Below are 25,476 nucleotides of genomic sequence, written 5' to 3'. Positions count from 1 at the left end.
AGAGGTTACTGAGGACTGGAGGGTTGCAGATGTTGTTCCTTTCTTCAAAAAAGGGAGTAGAAATAGCCCAGGGAATTACAGACCAGTGAGTCTTACTTCAGTGATTGGTAAGTTGATGGAGAAGATGTGAGAGGCAGGATTTATGAACATTTGGAGAGGTATAATATGATTAGGAATAGTCAGCATGACTTTGTCAAGGGAAGATCGTGCCTTACAAGCCTGATTGAATTTTTTTGAGGATGTGACTAAACACATTGATGAAGGTAGAGCAGTAGATGTAGTGTATATGGATTTCAGCAAGGCATTTGATAAGGTACACCATGCAAGGCTTATTGAGAAAGTAAGGAGGCATGGGATCCAAGGGGACATTGCTTTGTGGATTCAGAACTGGCTTGCCCACAGAAGGCAAAGAGTGATTGTAGATGGGTCATATTCTGCATGGAGGTCGGTCACCAGTGGAGTGCCTCAGAGATCTGTTCTGGGACCCTTACTTTTCGTGATTTTTACAAATGACTTGGATGAGGAAGTGGAGGGATGGGTTAGTAAGTTTCTTGATGACACAAAGGTTGGGGGTGTTGTGGATAGTGTGGAGGGCTGTCAGAGGTTACAGCGGGACATTGATAGGATGCAAAACTGGGCTGCGAAGGTGGCAGATGGAGTTCAACCCAGATAAGTGTGAAGTGGTTCATTTTGGTAGGTTAAATATGATGGCAGAATATAGTATTAATGGTAAGACTCTTGGCATTGTGGAGGATCAGAGGGATCTTTGGGTCCGAGTCCATAGGACGTTCAAAGCAGCTGCGCAGGTTGACTCTGTGGTTAAGAAGATGTACGGTGTATTGGCCTTCATCGATCATGGAATTGAATTTAGGAGCCGAGAGGTAATGTGGCAGCTATATAGGACCCTGCTCAGATCCCACTTTGAGTACTTGCTCAGTTCTGGTCACCTCACTGCAGGAAGGATGTGGAAACTGTAGAAAGGGTGCAGAGGAGATTTACAAGGATGTTGCATGGATTGGGGAGCATGCCTTATGAGAATAGGTTGAGTGAACTCGGCCTTTTCTCCTTGGAGCGACGGAGGATGAGGGGTGATCTGACAGAGGTGTATAAGATGATGAGAGGCATTGATCGTGTGGATAGTCAGAGGCTTTTTCCCGGGACTGAAATGGTTGCCACATGAGGACAGAGGTTTAAGGTGCTGGGGAGTAGGTACAAAGGAGATGCCGGGGTAAGTTTTTTACTCAGAGTGGTGAGAGTGGTGAGTGCATGGAATGGGCTGCCAGCAATGGTGGTGGAGGCAGATACGATAGGGTCTTTTAAGAGACTTCTGGATAGGTACATGGAGCTTAGAAAAATAGAGGGCTATGGGTAAGCCTAGTAATTTCTAAGGTAGGGACATGTTCGGCACAACTTTGTAGGCCAAAGGGCCTGTATTGTGCTGTAGGTTTTCTATGTTTCTATGTTTCTATGTCCAGTATCAACTCTCACCCCCCCCTTTCACTCTTTATATAACTGACAAAACTGTTGGTGTCCTACTTTATATTATTTGCTAGTATCTCATTTTTTCCCTTCTTATAGCTTTTCCATTCACCTTTCGTAGGATTTTAAAAGCTTCCTAATCATCCAACTTCCTGCTCACTTTTGCTACCTTATATGCCCTTTTTTTGACTTTTACGCAGTCCTTAACTTCCCTTGTTTGCCACAGTTGCCTACCTCTGCTATTTGAGAATGTCTTCTTCTGTAGTATATTTGCAAAACAAGCTAAGGCTCATTTTACCACTTCTCTTTGCTCAGCTTAGATAAAAGTGGATATCCATGGCTGTCGTGAATTTGGCCTGAGAAGACCAGTGCGGAGCCTCGTGCAAAGTGCTCGGGAGGATAGGACACATGATTGGTTTATCCTTCATCTTTTCACGGAGAAGTCAGATCATAACTTTTGCAAAGCAACAGGGATGAAAAAACGAGCTCAAGATTTTCAGTCAATAGAATTGAACATGAGGGAGGGTCTGGGTGCTGGTAATCTGTCCAGCGTGTACATGGGAACAGAAAATTCCATTATTGATACCTATTGCAAAGTAAACAGAGAATGAGTGTAATGGGTCTTTATGATTTAATATATTCATAACTAGCAGCCGCTACTAGGTCGACTAGAGTGGATGTGGAGAGGATGGTTCCATCTGTAGGAGAGTCTACGATCTGAGAGCGTAACCTCAGAATAAAGGTCATTCAGAACTGACATGAGGAAGAATTTTTTCTGCCAGACAGTGGTGAATCTTTGGAATTCATTACCACATAAGATTGTAAAGGACAAGTCATTGGGTATATTTAAGGAAGAGATTGATAGGTTATTGATTGGTAAGGGGATTAAGGCTCACAGGGAGAAGACAGGATGGCATTGAGAAAAATAGATCAGACAAAATTGAATGGCATAGATGACCCAATAACCTGAACTACCTAATTCTGCTCCAATACCTTATAGTCTTAAAGTACTCTTTTACTAGTATTTCTGCTGCATGTCTTATTGGTTTTTTTTTAATATCCTGAGTGGCGATCTTCTTTCTAGCTACTTTCAATAGATCCAGCTCAGGATCTGACCGCAGTGTGCTGTACCCTCTCCTTGATGTTCCATCTTACCTGTATTTAATTGCGTAACTGTCTGATCCTCACTATTGCGGATGCTCACTGTAACATTCCTAGAAGACTGCAAGTAAAGAGAACTATCCTATAAAAAATCAGAGAAAACATAATTAGGTGCATACCTTCATGTTTGAAGCTCCATGATAAATTATAACTGGAACACTCTTGTTGCTTATGTACGGTATAAAGAATAAGTTAGAATAATGGGCCAGATCTTGTTGCATTCAATCTTCTATCTGAACTCAACAGTTTCCACTCACCTGCATTTGCCTTACTGAATGCTGAGACAAACAAGTTGATTCCCTGCATGACTGGAACAAGTTCCAAGCACTGAGGCCCCTCCCACAAAATTCCTGATGGAAATTGGCAATCAGATATTGCTAAAGGCTTTTGACTCTACAGTGTTTTGCCTCTATTATAGCCAATTAACAGACGATATATGCAGACAAAACATTTATTTTAAAGAACTAATTAAACCATCGTAAAATATTGTGAAATAATTAAAACATTCTCACATTATGAAACAGCAGTAATTTTCCCACACACAATAGGTTTCTAGATTTTAATATCATTTTTTCCCTCTATTGGAGCTGTTTCCTTTATGAATGGCACTTGCATTTATATACTAAAATATTTCAGGGTACTTATAATGTATTTCCTCTATACAATAATTATGGTTACATGAGCAAATATAGCTGACTGTTGCTGACATCAGGTTGACTGACAGTTGTCAAACATGTAAGAAACAGCTCTTGGTAGCCTGGTTCGCTTCACACTTTCACAGAACCTTGCCCACACCTCGGAAGATGAAATGACCTGGAGGTTAGATTTTGGTATTCTAATATCATGGGGGTAACCACAGACTGCTACTTTTGCTGCATAACATCCAATGCAGTGCATGAGAAACAAATTATAAATTAAGTTAAATATTTTGATGGATAAATACAAGAAACACTCATAAAGGGAACCACTTCAGTGGATAAGTGGAAAAAATAATCGTCAAGGTCTTGAATTTCATGAAATGTTATTGTTTAGGGAGGCAGAAATGCTAAAAGCTATCACTGCTGTTACATCAAGAATGAATAGTACACTTAAATGCAGAAATTTAATTTGCATTGGTCTGTAAGTTATTAAGTTAATAAGGAATATATGAAAGACATTTTATCATAAGGACAGTGGTAACAATTTTAGATCACAATAAGAATGAGAACTGAAAGTCCTTCCTGCTTTCCAATATCTGCTTCGTATAGATGGCTTACATAGTGAGCCAATTTTGTCCTTATTTTAAACTATCTGGATGTCAACCATTATAACTGATTTTAAAGTGCATTTAAATACTATTATTGTTCACTCTGGTAAATTAATAACATAAAACACTTGCCATGCTTGTTCAATCTATTAATGATAACAGCACAGTTAAGACTGTGATATGATTTTTCTTCTGCATCTGATGTAGAGTTCATGCTGGCAATCTATAGACAATGGGTCATTTTGTTAACACAGGAATAAAACTTGTAAGTGATGTCTTAGAAGCCACACAGAATGCCATTTAAAATGAAAAGCCTATGACACATTATAACATGGAATGTGGGCCCTGCAATCATGCTTAATGAGGATTAACATAACTTGTTTTTCTGTACAGACTCACAACACAGAGGTTAATACCTTGTAGCACTCAGCTGAATCTGGCTTCAAGAAGACCATACAACCATGAAGTATAGGACCAAAATTAGGTTATTCAGCCCATCAAGTCTGCTCCATCATTCTATCATGGCTGATTTATTATCCCTCTCATCCCTGTTCTGCTGCCTTCTCCCTGTAGCCTTTGATATCCTGATTAATCAAGAACCTACCAACCTTAAATATACCCAATGACTTGGCCTGCACAGCTGTCTGTGGCAATGAACTTCACAGATTCCCAACCAACTGGCTAAAGAAAGTTTTCCTCATCTCTGTTCTAATTGGATGGCCCTCACTTCTGAGGCTGTGCCTTCTGGTCCTAGACTTCCCCACTATAGAAAACATCCTGTCCACATCCACCCTATCTAGATCTTTCAATATTCAGTATGTTTCAATGAGATCACCCCTCATTCTACCAAACACCAGTGAGTACAAACCCAGAGCCATCATACGCTCCTCATATGATAACACTCTCACTCGTGGGATCATTTTTGTGAACCTCCTCTTGACCCTCTCCAATGCCAATACATCCTTTCTTAGATACTCACAAGACTCCAAGTCTGACCAATGTCTTATAAAGCCTTAGCATTATATTCTAGTCCACTCAAAATGAATACTAACATTGCATTTGCCTTCCTTACCACAAACTCAACTGTAAGTTAACTTTTAGAGAAACTTGCATGAGGACCCAAGTCCCTTTGCATTTCTGATTTTTGAATTTGCTCCCTTTTCGAAAATAATCTAAGCCTTTATTCCTTCTAACAGAGTGTGTGGCCATGCACTTTCCTACACTATACTGCATCTGCCACTTCCTTGCCCATTCTTTTAATCTGTCTAGGTCCTTGTGCAGACTCCCTGCTTCCTCAACACTGCGTTCCCTTCCACCTATCTTTGTATCACGTGCAAACTTGGGCCTCAAAGCCACCAATTCCTTCATCCAAATCATTGACACTCTGCAAAATGTGAAAAGAAATGGTGCCAACACTGACCCCTGTGGCACACCACTAGCCACCCGGCAGCCGATCAGAAAAGTCTGCCTTTATTTCTACTCTTTGCTTCCTTCCAGTCCGCTAATCTTCTATCCATGCTAGTATTACTCCTGTAATACCTGGTTAAGCAGTCTCCTGTACGGCATTTTGTCAGAGGTCTTCTAAAACTACATCTTTTCTCTCTTTATGGCTTTTCAATTGCCTTCTGTTGGTTTTTAAAAGCTCTACCTTCCCACTGCTTTTTGTAGTATTATATGTCCCCATTTTGCTTTTATGCTATCTTTGACTTCACTTGTCAGCCATGTTGCCTCATCCTCCCTTTAAGAAACATCTTAATCTTTGGAATGTATCTTTCCTGTGCCTTCCAAACTTCCAGAACACCAGCCATTACTGTTCTGCTATCATTCCTTCCAGTGTCCCCTTCCAATCAACATTGGCTGGCTCTTTTTTCATACTTCTGTAATACTGACACATCCATCTTTAGCTTGGCCTTCTCAAACTGCAGATTGCATTCTATCATTTTACAATCACTGGCTTCTAAGAGTTCCTTTGCTTAAAGCTCCCTAATCAAATCTGGGCTATTACACATCACCCAATCCAGATTGCTGTTCCCCATGTCGGCTCAACTAAAACGTGCTCTAAAAAGCCATCAAGTAGACATTCTACAAATTCCCTCACTTGGGATCTAGCACCAACCTAATTTGTCCAATTTATCTGCATATTGTAATACCACATTATTATTGCAACATTGCCTTTTTTACATGCCTTTTTAATTTATATCCCACATCCTGGCCGCTGTTTGGAGTCCTGAATACAACTCCCTTTAGGGTCTTTTTACCCTTGCAGTTGTTTAACTTTACCCACAAGGATTCTACTTCTTCTAATCTTATGCCACCTCTTTCTGAGGAATGATTGCATTTTTTTTAATCGAAAGAGCCACATAGTGTCTGCCTACATAGTGTCCTTACGATACAATGTGTAACCATGGATGTTGAGCTCCCGACTATGATTTTCTTACAGTTCCCCAAAACATCATAACTGCCAATCACTAACTGCACTACAAGTTGATCTACCTTATACTGCATGCAAACAAGTATAACACCTTCAGTCCTGTATTCATCACCATTTTTGATTTTGACCCCTGTTACACTTTAACTCATCCCACTGACTGTAGTTTTCGACTATCCTCTGCCTGTCATTCCTCACAGTCTGACTACACATTGCATTCAGCCGTACACCAACTGCCCCATCCTTGGCACTTTTACTGCCGTTCCTGTCCCCCTGCCAAATTTGCTTAAACCCTCCCCAACAACTCTAGCAAATCTACCTGCGAGGATATTGGTCCCCTCGGGTTCAGATGTAACCCATCCCTTTTGTACAGATTATACCTTCCTCAAAGGGAACCCAATGATCCAGAAAACTGAAACCCTGTCCCCTGCACCAATTCTCCAGCCATAAATTCATATGCCAAATCAACCTATTCTTACTCTCACTGGCACATGGCACAGCTCGCTATCCATGGATTACTACCCTGGAGATCCTGCTTTTCAGCTTTCTCCCTAACTCCCTATATACTCTCTTCAGGACCTCCTCCCTTTCCCTATCTATGTCATTGGTACCAATATGTACCACGACTTCCTGCTGTTCACCCCCCTCCTTTAGGAAGCCATGGAACTGATTTGAGACATCCGTGGCCCTAGCACCTGGGAGGCAATGTAAACATAGAAACATAGAAAATAGGTGCAGGAGTAGGCCATTCGGCCCTTCAAGCCTGCACTGCCATTCGGTATGATCATGGCTGATCATCCAACTCAGAACCCTGTACCAGCCTTCTCTCCATACCCCCTGATCCCTTTAGCCACAAGGGCCATATCTAACTCCCTCTTAAATATAGCCAATGAACTGGCCTCAACTGTTTCCTGTGGCAGAGAATTCCACAGATTCACCACTCTCTGTTTGAAGAAGTTTTTCCTCATCTCGGTCCTAAAAGGCTTCCCCTTTATCCTCAAACTGTGACCCCTCGTTCTGGACTTCCCCAACATCGGGAACAATCTTCCTGCATCTAGCCTGTCCAATCCCTTTAGGATTTTATACATTTCAATAAGATCCTCCCTCAATCTTCTAAATTCCAATGAGTATAAGCCTAGTTCATCCAGTCTTTCATCATATGAAAGTCCTGCCATCCCAGGAATCAATCTGGTGAACCTTCTTTGTACTCCCTCTATGGCAAGGATATCTTTCCTCAGATTAGGGGACCAAAACTGCACACAATACTCCAGGTGTGGTCTCACCAAGGCCTTGTACAACTGCAGTAGTACCTCCCTGCTCCTGTACTCGATCCTCTTGCTATAAAAGCCAGCATACTATTCGCCTTTTCACCGCCTGCTGTACCTGCATGCCCACTTTCAATGACTGGTGTATAATGACACCCAGGTCTCGTTGCACCTCCCCTTTTCCTAATCGGCCACCATTCATATAATAATCTGTTTTCCTGTTTTTGCCACCAAAGTGGATAACCTCACATTTACCCACATTAAATTGCATCTGCCATGAATTTGCCCACTCACCTAACCTATCCAAGTCACCCTGCATCCTCTTAGCATCCTCCTCACAGCTAACACTGCTGCCCAGCTTCGTGTCATCCGCAAACTTGGAGATGCTGCATTTAATTCCCTCATCCAAGTCATTAATATATATTGTAAACAACTGGGGTCCCAGCACTGAGCCTTGCGGTACCCCACTAGTCGTTGCCTGCCATTCTGAAAATGTCCCGTTTATTCCCACTCTTTGCTTCCTGTCTGCCAACCAATTCTCTATCCACATCAATACCTTACCCCCAATACCATGTGCTTTAAGTTTGCACACTAATCTCCTGTGTGGGACCTTGTCAAAAGCCTTTTGAAAATCCAAATATACCACATCCACTGGTTCTCCCCTATCCACTCTACTAGTTACATCCTCAAAAAATTCTATGAGATTCGTCAGACATGATTTTCCTTTCACAAATCCATGCTGACTTTGTCCGATGATTTCACTGCTTTCCAAATGTGCTGTTATCACATCTTTGATCACTGACTCTAGCACTTTCCCCACCACCGATGTTAGGCTAACCAGTCTATAATTCCCTGGTTTCTCTCTCCCTCCTTTTTTAAAAAGTGGGGTTACATTAGCCACCCTCCAATCCTCAGGAACTAGTCCAGAATCTAAAGAGTTTTGAAAAATTATCACTAATACATCCACTATTTCTTGGGCTACTTCCTTAAGCACTCTGGGATGCAGACCATCTGGCCCTGGGGATTTATCTGCCTTTAATCCTTCAATTTACCTAACACCACTTCCCTACTAACATGTATTTCCCTCAGTTCCTCCATCTCACTAGATCCTCGGTCCCCTACTATTTCCGGAAGATTATTTATGTCCTCCTTAGTGAAGACAGAACCAAAGTAGTTATTCAATTGGTCTGCCATGTCCTTGCTCCCCATGATCAATTCACCTGTTTCTGTCTGTAGGGGACCTACATTTGTCTTAACCAATCTTTTTCTTTTCACACATCTATAAAAGCTTTTACAGTCAGTTTTTATGTTCCCTGCCAGTTTTCTCTCATAATCTTTTTTCCCCTTCCTAATTAAGCCCTTTGTCCTCCTCTGCTGAACTCTGAATTTCTCCCAGTCCTCAGGTGAGCCACTTTTTCTGGCTAATTTGTACTATCCAGGTGTCTCTTTCACCTTCACTCAGTGCCAAAGACATGGTTGCTGCACCTTTCCCCAGTAGGTTGAGCCCTGTCTCCAAAGCAGTATATTTATTATAGAGGAGAACAGCCACAGGAGCACTCTGAACTAGCTGTCTATTCCCTTTCCCTGTCCTGACAGTCTTGCCTCCTGCAACCTAGGGATGATTACTTCCCTATAGCTTCTAAATATCACCTCCTCATTTTTCCATATGAGCCGAAGGCCGTCAACAATTTTACAAGGAAACTGAGGCAGTCTGTGTGGCTTTAACCAATGCTTAGCAATGTTCGCTGGTCAAAATAAACTACTTGATTTCCTTCACCAAACCCTTCCACTGTGTGATCATAAAAAATGTATTTTCAGATTGTTCATATTTTATTTATAAATCAATTCACATTCACTATCAAAATGTATCCACTGTACAACAAATGTCAAGCTGAAGTAGTAATGCCAGCTGCCTTTACCTTTCCTCTCCCTGGATCGAATCCCAGCACTAATCTAACAGGGAGCGGATCACTCAAAAAGCAGCACACTAGGACACCATAGCCAATCCTAACAGGGGCAGGAGCTCCATCCATGATCTTAATGTAGTAAAACTCAGATAATCTACTGTCTGATTGTTCAGAAATCCTAAGGGTTCAACATCTGGATCATGGACTTGCTGATGCCCATGCTGCCTTCAATGCTGCAGGACCTGCCGTTTTTGTGTTCTCTTTAGTACACTGGGGGGCCTGGGTTTCCTCTCAACACACCAGGGCCTGAGATCCTTGTGCTCAATTTAACTGGTTTTCATGCTCCCTCAATACATTGGAAGCCAGTGATTCCTCTTCTCCCCTCTAGACACCGACGCCTGGCATTCCCGTGTAGCCTTGTATCTTATTTGAAGTTCTTAGATTCAGCCGGAGACTCATTCCACCGAGATGCAGCACTGAGCATCATAGGAAGTCATTCCTGCCTGTGGCCATCAAACTTTACAACTCCTTCCTTGGAGGGTCAGACACCCTGAGCCAATAGGCTGGTCCTGGACTTTTTTCATAATTTACATATTACTATTTAACTATTTATGGTTCTATTACTATTTATTATTTATGGAGCAACTATAACGAAAACCAATTTCCCCCGGGATTAATAAAGTCTGACTATGACTATAACTATGACTATTAATGCTGGACATTAAGAACCAAGTACTGCAGGTCTACCCCATCAGTGGAGCAGCTGGACTTCGTGTTAACTTAGGCACTGCCTGCCAAAGGAAGGCAATTGAAGTTGGTGCACAAAGGTAGTGTGCGGTCTAAGTGTGTGTGATTGTCTTGAATGTTCCTCTTGCAATCTCAAGACCCTGTTGTACATTGATAATGTAAAATGCTGCAAGTGCATTTCCCTTGTTTGTTGGTGAGACAGACGGTAGGGAAGCTGCGTGGCCTCAGTCGGAGCAAGGACTGGGCCTCAAGCCATGGCTTGCCTGTTGTAGCAGTCCAAGGGAGGAGATACCAGAGGCATTATGGCATAGAGTCCACGCTGGGTAGGGGGCTAGCCCCTCCTCTCAATGTTGTCCTCCAGTGTTCGATCATTGGAACGACAAGCTAGATTGTGTGGATGTGTACGTTCACCTGTAGACTGCTGAGAACTGATTGTTCTTCATGATAACACCCATGCAACGTCAATTTACAGAGCATGTCACACAGGGAGTTGGACTGAAATATAACTTGCAGTGTGACTGTATCAATTACTGCTATCTTGCATATGCAATACATGCTATGTGCTGCGTATGACTGTTAGTACTATGTTTCGCACCTTGGCCTCAGAGGAATACTGTTTTGTTTGGCTGTATTTTTGGGTATCCATGTATGGTTGAATGACAATTAAACTTGAACTTGAACTGAATTAGAAGTGTAGGAATACAAGTTTAAATATAACCCAATAGTCCAGAAAATCTGCCAGTCCAGCACTACTAAAATCCAAAGCATGCTGAATTAACAGTTTTCTTTTATTTAAAACACCGGAGGTATTAAGATACAAATATAAAATAAGATGACATAATCAAATTAAATGGAAGTAACACCTCTCCAGCATTTTCCAATATATTCACTAGTAAGAAAAAACAGAAAATATTGAAAAAATGTACATTAATGACTTAAATGAGATATTACTTTAAATTGAATATCCATTAACAAGGTATTCCAAGTACAATTCTTGTTTATATTCTTAGTATAATCATTTAACTGCTTGTGAGGTTGCTGTCATGTAAATTCACTATCGCTGGACGACAATATGTTAAGTAGTGGGAACAGATGGTGAGACAAAGAATGGCTTCAGCCTCGTATTATTCCATGCAAACACAGAAAGTTTTAATTATCTAGAGAGAATGGTTTTGATAGGTTTGAACAGGACTGACTCCAAGCAGGCTGCCTGCACAGAGACAATTGTTAGTAGTATCGGGATACACCAGGCTGGTAACCATGGAATTGGAAACAAGGCATGCACACATTACAAAATAATCCCATCAGATAATTACAATGCACAAATATGGATAAAAACAGACAATGCCACAGAGAAAATAGTGAGATTCATCTAGCTAAATAGAAACACACATGTTTTGCCATGTTTGCTCACATTTCTGGCAAGAGTCGCATCCATTGGGAAATTGATTTGGGAAATGCTGAAGTCATTTTCCTGTGATACTTCATGCATGTGATATTGTCAACAATATCCACAGCATATAGTTTTCTCTTAAAACGGAAAGTGGATTGGAAGGTTTTGACCTATAACCATTATTTAGTCACAGTAAAACAAGAAATAAGTGTGTATTAAGTCAAGAACCATTTGTAAATAAAATGGTCGACACGACTTTATTTTTATTAACACTGATTTTTTTTCACCTTTTCTCCAAAGGGTAAACATTTATAAATCAAACGGAAATTCAGCATCATGTGAAAAACAGCATCTCCTCAAAAGAGGCTTCAATCAATGGTAGAAGCCTAATAGCAGTGTGCATTCTAGTGACAACACATATCTCAATAGATCTGCTCCATAGCTTGAGGGTAGGCCTATTACTTAACATTATGTCATTCAATCCTTGCCTTTTCCTGATTTCTGCCCTTCCCTCTCAACTTCCCTCCTCGACATTTTCTGATTTCTCTTGCCACTTCCTTCCATGTGCCTCAGCTTCATAAGGCATTCACTTTAAAGTTGACAGATGACAGCTTCTTCTGCCCTGCCATCCAATTTCTGAATGGGCATTGAACCCATGAACACTACCTCACTATTTTTTTATTCCTATTTTGCACCTACTTATTTAATTTAACTATTTAATATACGTCAATAAATTTCACGACACATGCCAGCGATATTAAACCTGATTCTGATTCTGCATGAGGGATACAGCAATTAAAATCCCAGGCAGCACCAACTGTCTTTGAATGCATAAGTCAGCTTCTCATATTTTAAATAAGACAGAAGCACAATTTTAATTTCATAAAGCAGGACTTAAACTTGAAATTCTTTTTATAATTATGGCGTAAGGTCAAACATTGAAGCCACTTTGCAACCAAAAAAAACTGCTCCAATATCTTATGATTAATCAATTAGTCAGTTACGTAGCACAGAACTCCACGGTTTACAAGCCATAATCAAGATGAAGACCAATATTTTCACCTTCCTGTTTGCATTTTTAACAATAAATATTAATGCTTGATCTTTTTCTGAGAACCGCCCTCAAGTAACATGCTAAAGATTTGGCTTTGTAGAAAGCTATGCTTGCCTTTTTGTTGGCTTTGAGGAAAACAGTGCACATTCCAAGCCTATACTGGTATCTGTCCCCCACTTTTCCTTCGCTACGTCGACGACTGCATTGGCGCTGCTTCCTGCACGTATGCTGAGCTCGTTGACTTCATTAACTTTGCCTCCAACTTTCACCCTGCCGTCAAATTTACCTGGTCCATTTCCGACACCTCCCTCCCCTTTCTTGATCTTTCTGTCTCTTTTTCTGGAGACAGCTTATCTACTGATGTCTACTTTAAGCCTACGGACTCTCACAGCTACCTGGACTATTCCTCTTCCCACCCTGTCTCTTGCAAAAACGCCATCCCCTTCTCACAATTCCTCCGTCACCACCGCATCTGCTCACAGGATGATGCCTTTCATTCCAGGACGAAGGAGATGTCTTCCTTTTTTAAAGAAAGGGGCTTCCCTTCCTCCACCATCAACTCTGCCCTCAAACGCATCTCTCCCATTTCACGCATATCTGCTTTCACCCCATTCTCCCGCCACCCCACTAGGGATAGTGTTCCCCTTGTCCTCACCTACCACCCCACCAGTCTCTGGGTCCAACATATAATTCTCTGTAACTTCTGCCACATTCAACGGGATCCCACCACCAAGCACAGCTTTCCCTCACCCCATCTTTCTGCTTTCTGCAGGGATCGCTCCCTACACGACTCCCTTGTCCATTCATCCCCCCCATCCCTTCCCACTGATCTCCCTCCCGGCACTTATCCTTGTAAGTGGAACAAGTGCTATACATGCCCTTACACATCCTCCCTCACCACCATTCAGAGCCCCAAACAGTCCTTCCAGGTGAGGCGACACTTCACCTGTGAGTCGGCTGGGGTGATATACTGCGTCCAGTGCTCCCAGTGCGGCCTTTTATATATTGGTGAGACCCAACGCAGACTGGGAAACCATTTCACTGAACATCTACGCTCTGTCTGGCAGAGAAAGCAGGATCTCCCAGTGGCCACACATTTTAATTCCATGTCCCATTCCCAATCTGATATGTCTATCCATGGCCTCCTCTACTGTCAAGATGAAGCCACACTCAGGTTGGAGGAACAACACCTTATATTCCGTCTGGGTAGCCTCCAACCTGATGGCATGAACATTGACTTCTCTAACTTCCATTAATGCCCCTCTTCCCGTTCTTACCCCATCCCTTATGTATTTATTTATTTATTTATTCCTCTCTCCTCCTCCCCCCCCCCCTTTTTTCCCTCTCTTTTTTTTCTCTCTCTCTCACAATAACTCCTTGCTTGCTCTCCATCTTCCTCTGGCACTCTCCTCCTCCTTTCATTCTCCCTAGGCCTCCCGTCCCATGATCCTCACCCTTCTCCAGCCTTGTATTCCTTTTGGCAATCAACTTTCCAGCTCTTGACTCTATCCCTCCCCCTCCTGTCTTCTCCTATCATTTTGGATCTCCCCCTCCCCCTCCCACTTTCAAATATCTTACTATATCTTCTTTCAGTTAGTCCTGACGAAGGGTCTCAGCCCGAAACGTCGACTGTGCTTCTTCCTATGTATGCTGTCTGGCCTGCTGCGTTCACCAGCATTTTGTGTGTGTTGCTAAAGATAAAATTTAGCTTTATTTTTTACATGTACATCGAAATATACAGTGAAATGCACCAGTTGAGTCGAGGGCTGTGGTAGAGGCAGCCAACAAGAGTTGCCAAGCTTCACTGGAGTTTAGAAGAATGAGAGAGGACCTTCTTGTAACCTCTGGAATATTGAAAGCCCTAGATAGTGTGGACATGGAGAGGATGTTTCTGAAGGTGGAAGAATGTAGAAGAAGAGGGCAAAGCCTCACAATATAAGATGTACCTTTAGAATAGAGATGAGGAAAAGTCTTTTAGCCAGAGGGTGGTGAACCTGTGGAATTAATTGCCATAGACAACTGTGAAGTCCAAACCTTGGATATATTTAGGGCAAGATTAATAGATTCTTGGTTAGTAAGGCTGTCAAAGGTAAACAGGGAGAAGGCAGGAGAATATGGTTGAGAGTGAAAATAAATCAGCCATGATCACGTGGCGGAGCAGACTCAATGGGCTGAATTTTGCTCCCAAGTCTTATGATCTTAACTCTTAACAGGTTAGAACACTTGCACATCGAGAACTTCAATGTAATAACAAATTTGCTGTATCACAAGATGATTCTGCTTATTGTCAATTCAATTAACTACACCAAGTCAATGAGAATGCAATTGGTCAAACTAACCCACAAGTCAGAGTTTCAGATTCAAATATCACTTCAGAATTTAAGCAAATGTAACACTGAATTTTCATCACAATCCATACGGGATCCAGTGTTGCAGCACAAGTGGGAAATCTCTGGTAATCAGCAGCGTGGCAGCTCAGAGAAAGCCTGTTTGAACAGAAATCTTGACCGTTCTACCAGAACTGTCAGCATTTCTGAAGGTGACTTGGTCAATATTGGCCTTTGTTAAATCAATTCTCGACTGTTTAAACTCAAGAAAATGCAAGCAAAGTTTATCCAGTCTCTCTTCATAACTTAAATGCTATGAGACTGTTATCATTTCTAGTGAACTTCTTTCCAATACTAATATGTCTCTCCAGACCCCAAAAGCAGCTTCGATGTGGAATTGACCAAATCTCATCCCTACTGAATTCCATTCTTCTTGAGATGAAGGTCATTAGCCTTTTCAGTTAGCTACTGTCTCCATGTATGACCTTTCCTGATTGCTATGCATAGTTGCCTAAGTTGCTTTGTTTCTCCACATCAGCCAACCTGTTATAATAAGAACAACACTCAGATATGTTTCTGTCAGGTTCAGGATGAAAGATTAAAGATTAGTTTTGTCAAGTCCACATCAAAACATGCAGTGAAATGTGTCATTTTGTATCAAATCAAAATAGCAAAGTTTATGCTGGGCAGCCACAAGTTTTGCCACAGTGCTGGTGCCAACATCCAGTAGTATGCTCACAACTTACTATCTCGAACTGCATATCTTTAGAATGTGGGAGAAATCCAGAGTATCTGGAGGAAACCACGTAGTAATGGGAAGAACGTATTAACTCCTTACAGACAGTGAGTGACCTAACACACCTCATTCATTGTGGCTTTCCCCTCTTCCGAATTTACTCCATGTTAATATCCACCCTCATGGTCCAGCTCCAAAAACAACTGTGCCTTCTCTATATCATTTTGAAATCTGTATATTCAGCTGTTTGACTTGCATGCAAGTTAATAATAAAGAATAAGAAAAGCCAAGGTTCAAGGTAGTCGAATGACACCATTGCTTGTCAACCCTTCACAGTGAAGCAAACACCTTCCCCCATATGAATCTATGGTATTGGCATGGACTAGAAGGGCTGAAGGGCTTGCTTCCGTGCTGTTGTTCTCTATGATTCTATGACTCAATGTAATAAGATTCTTCCAAATCCATGCATTCTCACATTTGGTAATGCTCATTATCAAATGAACACTCAGAGTTCATATTGATGACTTCCAGTTTATTCTGAGTATTAAATTACTTCAATATTATTCTTCTATTGAGGTACTATATTTTTCTGAAATGTCTGACTATCTCCATCTCTATTCTTCCCTTACTTTTTGGTTGCCTGTATCTCACAGCAGGAGTTATGTCATTCTGCTTCCTATTTCTTCATTCTGTTCTCATTCACCTGGTATAGAGTACCAATTCACTCACTGGGCAGTGTTAAAGCTTTCCATCTTTATTACAGCATGCTACCTTCATCTGACTCTTCCTCCCAAACATGGAATGCTTCATATCTCTAGCGTGGTAATATTGATATTAACTCTCACCTTATTTAAGTGATAGGCCAATGCACTCAATCCATAATTTCACTCCAAGCAGATTTGAGTTCTGGTAGTTTTACTGGGATTCTTTGGTTTCCTTTAGATGTACAGCTGCTTGATATTCATAAATCACTACCTGTTTGCTTTGAGCAATTTCAATCTCTATTGTTTCTGTACTGAACTCACAGTAAGATTGAAAGAGTGCAGAGAAGATTTATTAGGATGTTGTCGGGTCTTCAGGAGTTGAGTTACAGGGAAAGATCGAACAGATTAGGACTTTATTCCTTGGAGTGTAGAAGAATGAGGGGAGATTTGATAGAGGTTTACAAAATTATGAGGGGTATAGACAGAGTAAATGTGAGTAGGCTCTTTCCACTTAGATTAGGAGAGATAGATATGAGAGGGCATGATTTTAGGGTGAAAGGGGAAAGGTTTAGGGGAACATTAGGGGGACCTTCTTCACTCAGAGAGCAGTGGGAGTGTGGAACGAGCTGCCATCTGAAAATGCGGGCTCACTCTTAAGTTTTAAGAATAAATTGGATAGATACATGGATGGGAGAGGTCTGGAGGGTTATGGACTGGGTGCGGATCAATGGGACTAGCAGAATAAAGTTTCGGCACAGACTAGAAGGGCCAAATGGCCTGTTTTCTGTGCTGTAGTGTTCTATGGTTCTAATCTGTCAACTCTTCAAAGAATTACCTTTTTAAGATCCGTTAAGATCACCCTTCATTCTCCTAAATTCTAGAGACTATGTAGACTAGGCCTAGTCTACATAATGTCTCCATAAACAGCAAAGCTTAATAAATCTTTGTCACTTTCCTGCTATGGCAAAGATATTTTTTTAAGCAAGAAAATCAAAATTGTATGTACAGGTAATACCCTAAATACAGTCTCATCACATAAATGCAGTATCATATCTATAACCTTGTGCTCAAATCCTTTCTTAATACAGGCTAACATATCACTTGCCTTTGTTATTGCTTGTTGCACGAACATATCAGTGTTCAGTAACCTGCATGCAAGTACATCTAAATCCCTTTGAACACCAACATTTCCTATTTTCTTATCATTTAAAAAATACAGAAAAGTGGATCATCTTGCATTGTTTTGAAACAAAACAATTGCAGATATTTTAAATCTGAATTAAAAACAGCATTGCTGAAAACACTCAGCTAGAGAGAGAACGTCTGTGAAATAAGCAACAGAATTAATGTTTCAAGTCAATGATCTTTCACCAGCATGAGGAAAGTGAGAAAATTAGTTAAATTGCAGAGAGCGTAGGAGAGTAGAGGATAAAAGGAACCTTTGCAACACAGTGGGGCAAAACGAGGGATGAATAAAACTAACAATTTATTTCTAGTTTTGGGTTCCCTCAACAAGGTTACTACCTCCATGTTTGCTTTCTCTTTCTCTCAAACTTTCCTGAACTATTTATTGACCAGGCAGCTCTGTAAGTATTCACATCAACTTGACAGCCCTGGCCTGCCCACATCGAAAATACTTCCTTTGCCCAATCCATCCAACCCCCATCCTCTCTGTAATTTTATTTTATTGTACTTTGAATGATTGCTTCTTGAAGAGAGATTGAGTAGAATGGTCCTCTAATCCTAGTAGTTTAGAAGAGCTTATTTCAACAAAACTTCAGACTTTGAGGTCTGTAACAGACTGAGAGCTGTTATTTCTAAAAGGAGAACCTAAAAGTAGGAATATATGCTTAGGAATCGCAGACATTTCACAGCGGCCAATGGAAGAGGTACTGATATTGAGAAGTTCTCCAGAGAATGATCCTCAGCAGCACAGCACATGAAGGAAATTATATAAATCCAAGTTAGGCCTGCAGGCCAAGTCTGGATAACCATGAAGAGAGGTGTCTAAGTGTACCAAAGTTCAAAGCTGTGGGGGGAGGTTGAGGAGATTGGGGATAATTCGTGGTCACCGATTTGAGAGATTGGGGCAAGGACTGTCTGCTAAAAAGTATAAACTGTAATTATGAGGTCAATGTGGTACCTGGGCATAGAGCAGGAAATCAAATGCGATGACTACAGGAGCTGCAATCAATGATGGTTGGGTAGAGGTGGGTAATTCCGATAACTAGGGATAGGGAATTGATCATTGGGAAAGTGAAGTTAATGAATGAGTTTGTTGTTGGGGAAGGGTTAGTTGCTACGTTGGTAGTGGTTGAAGAGGGGTTGACCAAAGGTCACAATTTTGGAGGGAGGAATTAGATAAGAGGTGCTCTAAGAGAGATGACATTAGGTAACTGTGGGAGAACCATTAAACATCTACCTTGAAAGGGGCCAACGTAGGTCATTTCCTGAATGCCTGTCTAGATTCTCCTCAGGGAATGCATCTTCAAGTTATACCAAAAGCAGGCCACACAAGCAATGTGAAAGTCTTCTTCTGCATGATATCCATTGTTGCGAGACTGCAGCTGCCCGTGCATTAGAACTTCAGTCATAATGAAAAGCTAAGATATGAGAACTTTGGAAATTTACATGATGCCCCTGATCAGCAACCACTTTTTGCTTTAATAACTTAATTCTGTAGTATTGTGTGCAACATAATCAAATTTGCTGGTTTCTTTTTCCTAAAAAAAACAAAAAAAAACAAAAAAATTAATTTGCTGGCCAACAGTCTCATGATTAAGGTTGACCATGCCAAAGTGAGATCAGGAGAAGTTTCTTTATTTGTCTTTGGAATTTTCTCTGCTGTATGACATGACATTGGACAGTCTGTTATTGAGGATATTCAAGACCAAGTTTCTTTTTTAAAGCAGCAGCTATATAAAGACCAGTTGCGAAAGTGAGTCAGATCAAGGTTCAGAAACGGTCTTAGTGACAGAAAGAATAAGTTCAAAGGCTAAAAGCCTAGCCTGCTTCTACTCCTTTCTTCATTTGCTCCTATGCACTGCTCTTGTCTCCATTACAGGCTGTCTTTGTTTCCCTTCCATTAGACTCTTGTCTGAAAGAGATGATGATGTCCCATTCTTTTAAGACATTGATTACCCATTATGCTTTAGAGTAGTGTCATCTCAGCGTCATATTAATGTTCTGATGAGAACTACTTTTGTTATCTCTAATGGTTGAAGTTGACTCACAGCTATAGGTAGACCATGAGCTGCTTTAAGTCTTACAGGTGAATTTGGGAAAGTGAAGATTTTTTTTCACTGAGGTCTTCATTGTAAGACAGTCCTTGAAATATGGAACATAATCCACTTTATACAGTTTACTTTTTTATGTTGGAGGAGGTTGTTGAGCAGTGAGGATAGTTGGATGGAACCTTTGTTTTTATTAATGTGAGAACAATTGTCTTAAATGCTTGACCTGCAGCTCAGACTGCAAGACTCTGCATGGACGCACAATAACTTAAGTATGATGGCTTGAAGTCTGAGCTACTCCTGCTCCTGTTTCTTATGTTTCCTTGCTTTAAGTCATGAAAACTGCTGGATAATTTGGTGTAAATTTGCAGCTTATCATGTAGATTATGTATTTTCCAGCATTCGGTTTAAACTTTAATGTTTTACTAGAATGTTATTTCCCTTGGACAACAACTTGAAGTTGAAGGCCCAGGCCCAGTTGCACTGAACTATTTGTTAAGCAGCTTCCTTTGACTGAGTTACAAAGAATGTTCTTAGATACAATGGTACTTCTTCAGAATTCTATATGATTACTTGCAATCCAGAGTTACGGGTCACGGGGTAATACAACATGGAAATAAGCCCTTTAGTGCAACTCGCCCATGCTGATTAAGATGCCAATCTAAGCTAGTCCCATTTGCCCATGTCCCTTTAAATCCGTCCTATCCATGTATCTGTCCCTGTGTCTTCTAAATGTTGTTATTTCACCTACCTCAAACACTTCCTCTGGCTGCTCATTCCATATACGCATCCCACTCTGTATGAAGAAATTATCTCTCGATCCCTTTTAAGTCTTTCCTCTCTCTTAAATCTTTGATCTCTAGTTTCTGATTCCTCTTCTTTGGAGAAAAGACTGTGTGTGTTTGTGCAATCTAAATCCCTCATGATTTTACACATCCTTCTATGCCTCGACAAGGTTAACAAAAAAAATATTTTTACTGAAGTTTCAGAACAACTTTAAAGGAATTCTGTCATCCTCTGGGCTTGCTTCATGCTTCCCTCCATCTAGAACAGATTGGTTTCTTACTTTAATGCACTGCCAGATACATTCCCTGCCTAAGTAATGTCTCCATGGTACAATTACATCAAATCAGTTTTGCTTCATGCCATAATTGCGAATATGGTGTAGAGGCAGCCAGCATTCAGTGCCAGGATCCAGCTAGAATGGGACAGAGGGAGGCCCCATGCAGAAGACAGCTTTATCTTGAAGTCAATACAGACATTCTGAATACTTTAGATTTTGTGCAAGTGTGAAGTAGATTTTCTTCACAGCAAAGAATTCACATCGTTATATCATGCCAACTGAAATATTATACCAGTACTTACAGAAGTAAAAAAGGAACATCTATTAATCCTCATATAATGTTATCTTAACTATGTGTGTGTTTCTTGTTGGTTGTCTCAACAGAATTGTAATACTGGCTGATCATCAAAAGTTTTAAAATTCACATACAACTGTAGAAACGTTGGGTAAATATTGGGTCAATTGCATTAATTGACCTTTTTCTCTACATCAGTTGAAATGAAATTTACTTAACTCTAAGGTTTTGCCTGTCATATCCAAACAAACGTCAAATGGCTGGGGTTGTGTTTAACTACTTTTATTTCCAGACCCTCTAGCATATTCATCTCAAAGAAAAAAAACAAAGTAATAAGAAAGAAGCATAATTACTTCCATGTGCTCACTTCCATCTGGCACCCATCAAATGTTCCACTCATAATACACAAATACCATTCACATCTGCCAAGAACTTAGTTAGTCCAAGCTTGCTTCCATCCAGAAATACTCTTGCCTCCTGCAGTTTGTCAGATGAGAAGTTTCTGAGAGAAACAGAGCAAACCAACCTACGAAACCAAGTCCACCTACAAAGCCATTGAAAACAACACCCAGATAGATTCATATGGCCGTTAAATTTTTGCAGTTTATCAAAGTAACTGAAGTCCCTCATCCCTGTAATTCTTTTCAGCATCCCCTTTAAGGCTTTCATATCTTTTCCAAAGGCTCACATCTGAGATAGTGAACAATGCTCTAGTCATTGTCAAACTAATGTTTTAAAGAGGCTCCTTGCAGTTGTACTTTCTGATTTATTATTCATTATAGAGGTGTACAAAATTATAAGGGGTATAGAGATGGAAGTTTTAGGTGCAGATTTAACTGTAACATTTAAGAGAAATTTGGATAGGTACACAGATGGGAGGGATATGGTCCAGCTGCAGGTAGATTGCTCTAGGCAGAAACCGGGCATGTTTCTGCACTGAGGTGCTCTATGACTCTATGACTTTGACTTTGCATTGACAACTTTCTTACTAGTGCACCACTGCAGACCCCCTTTACCGAAAGCTGTATTCCTGAGCTTATCTGTCCTGGTACAGACTGTTCAAGAAAATAGCCAATGGGGAATCTCTGCAACTATGAGAATCTAAGAGCAACCAACTTTCGTAGGTCAGACAGGGCAAATATCATGGACAGCTGACACCAATGTAGGGAGTTTTGAATTTATATAGAAGCCTTAGAGTGGCTGCTATTTATAGAAGCACGTGTCAGTAGCATAGAACTAAATACTGACATTCCCCAATATATAAGTTCCATTATTATCTTTTTATTCATCGTAGTTGCTGATATTGAAACAACACAAGTACAGAGAAATGAACTTAAGGATATCAGAAATAGAAGCCCGCACTGCCTTGCATGCTTTGCTGTTCAATTCAATTATGCCTGATATTTAATCTCAGTGACAGTCTCCTGTAATATCTCCATATTGTTCAATTTCTCTGATATCCAAAAAATATTTAAAGGCATCCGTTAGTCTTGCGAGACCATGGATCTGCGCCTGGAAAGTCTTCACTCTCCAGGGCGCAGGCCTGGGCAAGGTTGTATGGGAGACCAGCAGTTGCCCATGCTGCAATTCTCCCCTCTCCACGACACCAATGTTGTCCAAGGGCATTAGGACCCATACAGCTTGGCACCAGTGTCATTGCAGAGCAATGCGTGATTAAGTGCCTTGCTCAAGGACACAACACGTTGCCTCGGCTGGGGCTCAAACTCACGACCCTCAGGTCGCTAGTCCAATGCCTTAACAATATAGTGTTTCAATAATGTGCACAAATGTGTATCTCCGTTATTTTTTGTTTAAAAAAGCATCTGCTATTTAATTTCCCAAAATAACTATAATATAACAGTTGATTGGTACAGCAGAGTGGATCCCTCATACTGAAACCATCCATAAACTACTTCCATGTAGCTGAAAGATACTACACACAAAAATCTGTCTGTCAGTCACATCAAGAAAACGTGAGGGGCCACAAACAATGTCACGTTTTCAACAATTGTCTCCAAAGGGTTTTCCCATTTTGCCAGAGACAGCAGATGGCCCTTGCAGTTGTCTGCAATATATTATATTGCTTAAAAGTCAAGATTAATTTAGAAAATGGTAATGGTTATGTGGTGACAGCTGGTCCCTTAGTTGCCTAATTTAATTTTCATAAATTTCTAAGAGTATCCACAAAAGTTTTACACAAGTAATGAATCATATTTTACTTCTATGATTTTAACGGCAGCTTCATATTCCACTCCATGAAGAATCTAGGCATCTGAAAGAATAGAAGAATGGAACAATTCCTTGTTCTGTGTCAACAAGATTAAATTGAAACTGGATAAAATGTGGAGTAAAGCTCCCTCCACTCTGCATAAATAATATATGTGACTCTATTGTTATGCCTTTAACATCATGAAGGTTCAATATATACAGATTGAGTATCCCCTATCTAAAATTCCAAAATTCCCAAACCTCTGATATCTGAAATCTTTTGAGCGCTGACAATGACATCACGAAAGGAAAATTTCACAGGTCTCTGTGTGTCACAGACAGTTCTGAGAAGTGACATCACATATGTAATGAACAGAAATTAATGAAAAATAGAAAAACACAGCATAACGGAAAATATGAAGGTCTTGATCGTGTATTGAAAGAGTGAATTCATCAGTGTCGGAGAGAACATATGCCGCTTAATGGTAGGCTGATTATGAAACAAGCAAAGATCTATCACAACAAACTGAAAATTGAAGGTAACTGTGAATATTCAGAAGGCTGGTTGCAGAAATTTAAGAAAAGACACAGCATTAAATTTTTAAAGACTTAAAAAATTTTAAAGATAAAACATCTGTTGATCACGAAGCAGCAGATAAATGAAATGATAACTTCATTGCTAAGATCGTCACTGTTGAAAACCAAGCACCAGAGCAAGTCTACTATGCTGATTATTTTTTTATACCTTACATAAAACCTAAAAAGTAAAATACAAATGCTATGTAGTGTAAACTTTTAATCAAATCACGACATTGTAGGTGGAGACTGAAAGACTGCCGTTATTTGTTGTTGTTCAACGACTGACTCAGGTATTCTCCCGATGTTGTGCTGCTGCGTTTGTTACCGTGCACATATTATATTAATGGTATGTAATAATTTTTACTATTAAGTACATAAGTGTGATGAACAATTGTAAGACAAAGACTGCTCACTTGTAGTACATAAATTTAGAGTCAAAGCTGATGGCAATTCCAGACTTTCTTATTATATATAACAAAATCCAAAAAAATCTAAACCTGAAATACTTCCAGTCCCAAGCACTTTGGAAAAGGGGTGCTCAACCTGTACTAATTATAGGTAATTTACTACCATGAGAGTTGTTTTCTTTTATTCAGCAGCCTCACACGTATAATACTCCTGTAATTCAATAGCAATCTTTAGGTCTCAAAAACAAAATTACATACATTAGGAGTAAGCAGCAGCCTAATTCAAATCCAGTATAGCTCAACACAAAGTGAAATATGTCAGCTAAGATTTATATTTTACAAGTAACAAAGATTAAATAGATGATATATTCAATATATTTTGTTTTGCATTTTTGCTATTGGCTTATGCTTTCAGTAGCTCCAAATTCAATTCAAAGCAAGATTCGTGCATACACCAGCCAATACTGTGATGGATTTTCTGGTGCTCATGAACTGATTTATAACAGTTATTCTATTAACTGAAGTGCCTTTGTTTGATAAGACCACAGTCAAACAACATCAAGATCAATGACTTTAGTTCTCAGATGTTCCTTTCCTTGCTATTCTTATTGGATCTTTGGATTATTTGAACCACATCACTGATAATGGGATTCTTTTTATAACTAAGAAATACACATTTAAAGTATTAATATAAAATGATTATTTATTATTATTAATATTTAATTTTTGCTTCATGTGCCCTTAGTTTTTGTTAACTGAGAAGTACATTCATGGGAGGAAGATGGAGGCAGTAGCATTTCCTGTGTTTCTGCACCCTCATATCCTTTGATATACCAAGTTAAACATATAAGATGTATCGTATATCAGTGTGAATGTATCTTTAAGAATTGAATGCACCATGTGGAATGACCTTTGATACATTGGTTCTGACCTTGAGTGCTGCCTGTGTTGGAGTTTGCATGCTTTCCCCAAGAGTTTCCTCTTACTGTTCCCATTTATTCCCAAATCCAAAGACATGCTAGGAAGTAAACTGGCTAATTACCACATCATCTAAGTTAATGGCAAAAAGAATTGAAAGAGAGACTGCTCAGCATGTGTGAAAGAGAGCAGATCTGAGTGGTACAGGAAAATAACAATGGGGCAGGGATGAGTTAAAATAATTCAGGTCAGTAGAAAACAATGTTCACTGGATACAACAGTGAGAAGAGCAGGCCATGGACACATGGATGAGGATAAATACAGAG

General features: G+C 40.2%; 1 protein-coding gene across 4 annotated transcripts in view; it reads right to left on the bottom strand.

The window, feature by feature from the left end:
* The window catches only part of sgcd (sarcoglycan, delta (dystrophin-associated glycoprotein)), a 543,710-nt gene that overhangs the window by 84,309 nt on the left and 433,925 nt on the right, over positions 1 to 25,476 (bottom strand). For all 4 annotated transcript variants that reach the window (XM_072264010.1, XM_072264009.1, XM_072264011.1 and 1 more), the window contains one exon: positions 2,635 to 2,722. In XM_072264010.1, coding sequence (XP_072120111.1) covers positions 2,635 to 2,722 — 88 coding nt within the window. The remainder of the gene's footprint in view (positions 1 to 2,634; positions 2,723 to 25,476) is intronic.

The sequence above is a fragment of the Mobula birostris genome, chromosome 7 (genome assembly GCF_030028105.1).
Source record: "Mobula birostris isolate sMobBir1 chromosome 7, sMobBir1.hap1, whole genome shotgun sequence".
NCBI lineage: Eukaryota > Metazoa > Chordata > Chondrichthyes > Myliobatiformes > Myliobatidae > Mobula > Mobula birostris.
This window is presented reverse-complemented; position numbering and strand designations above follow the sequence as displayed.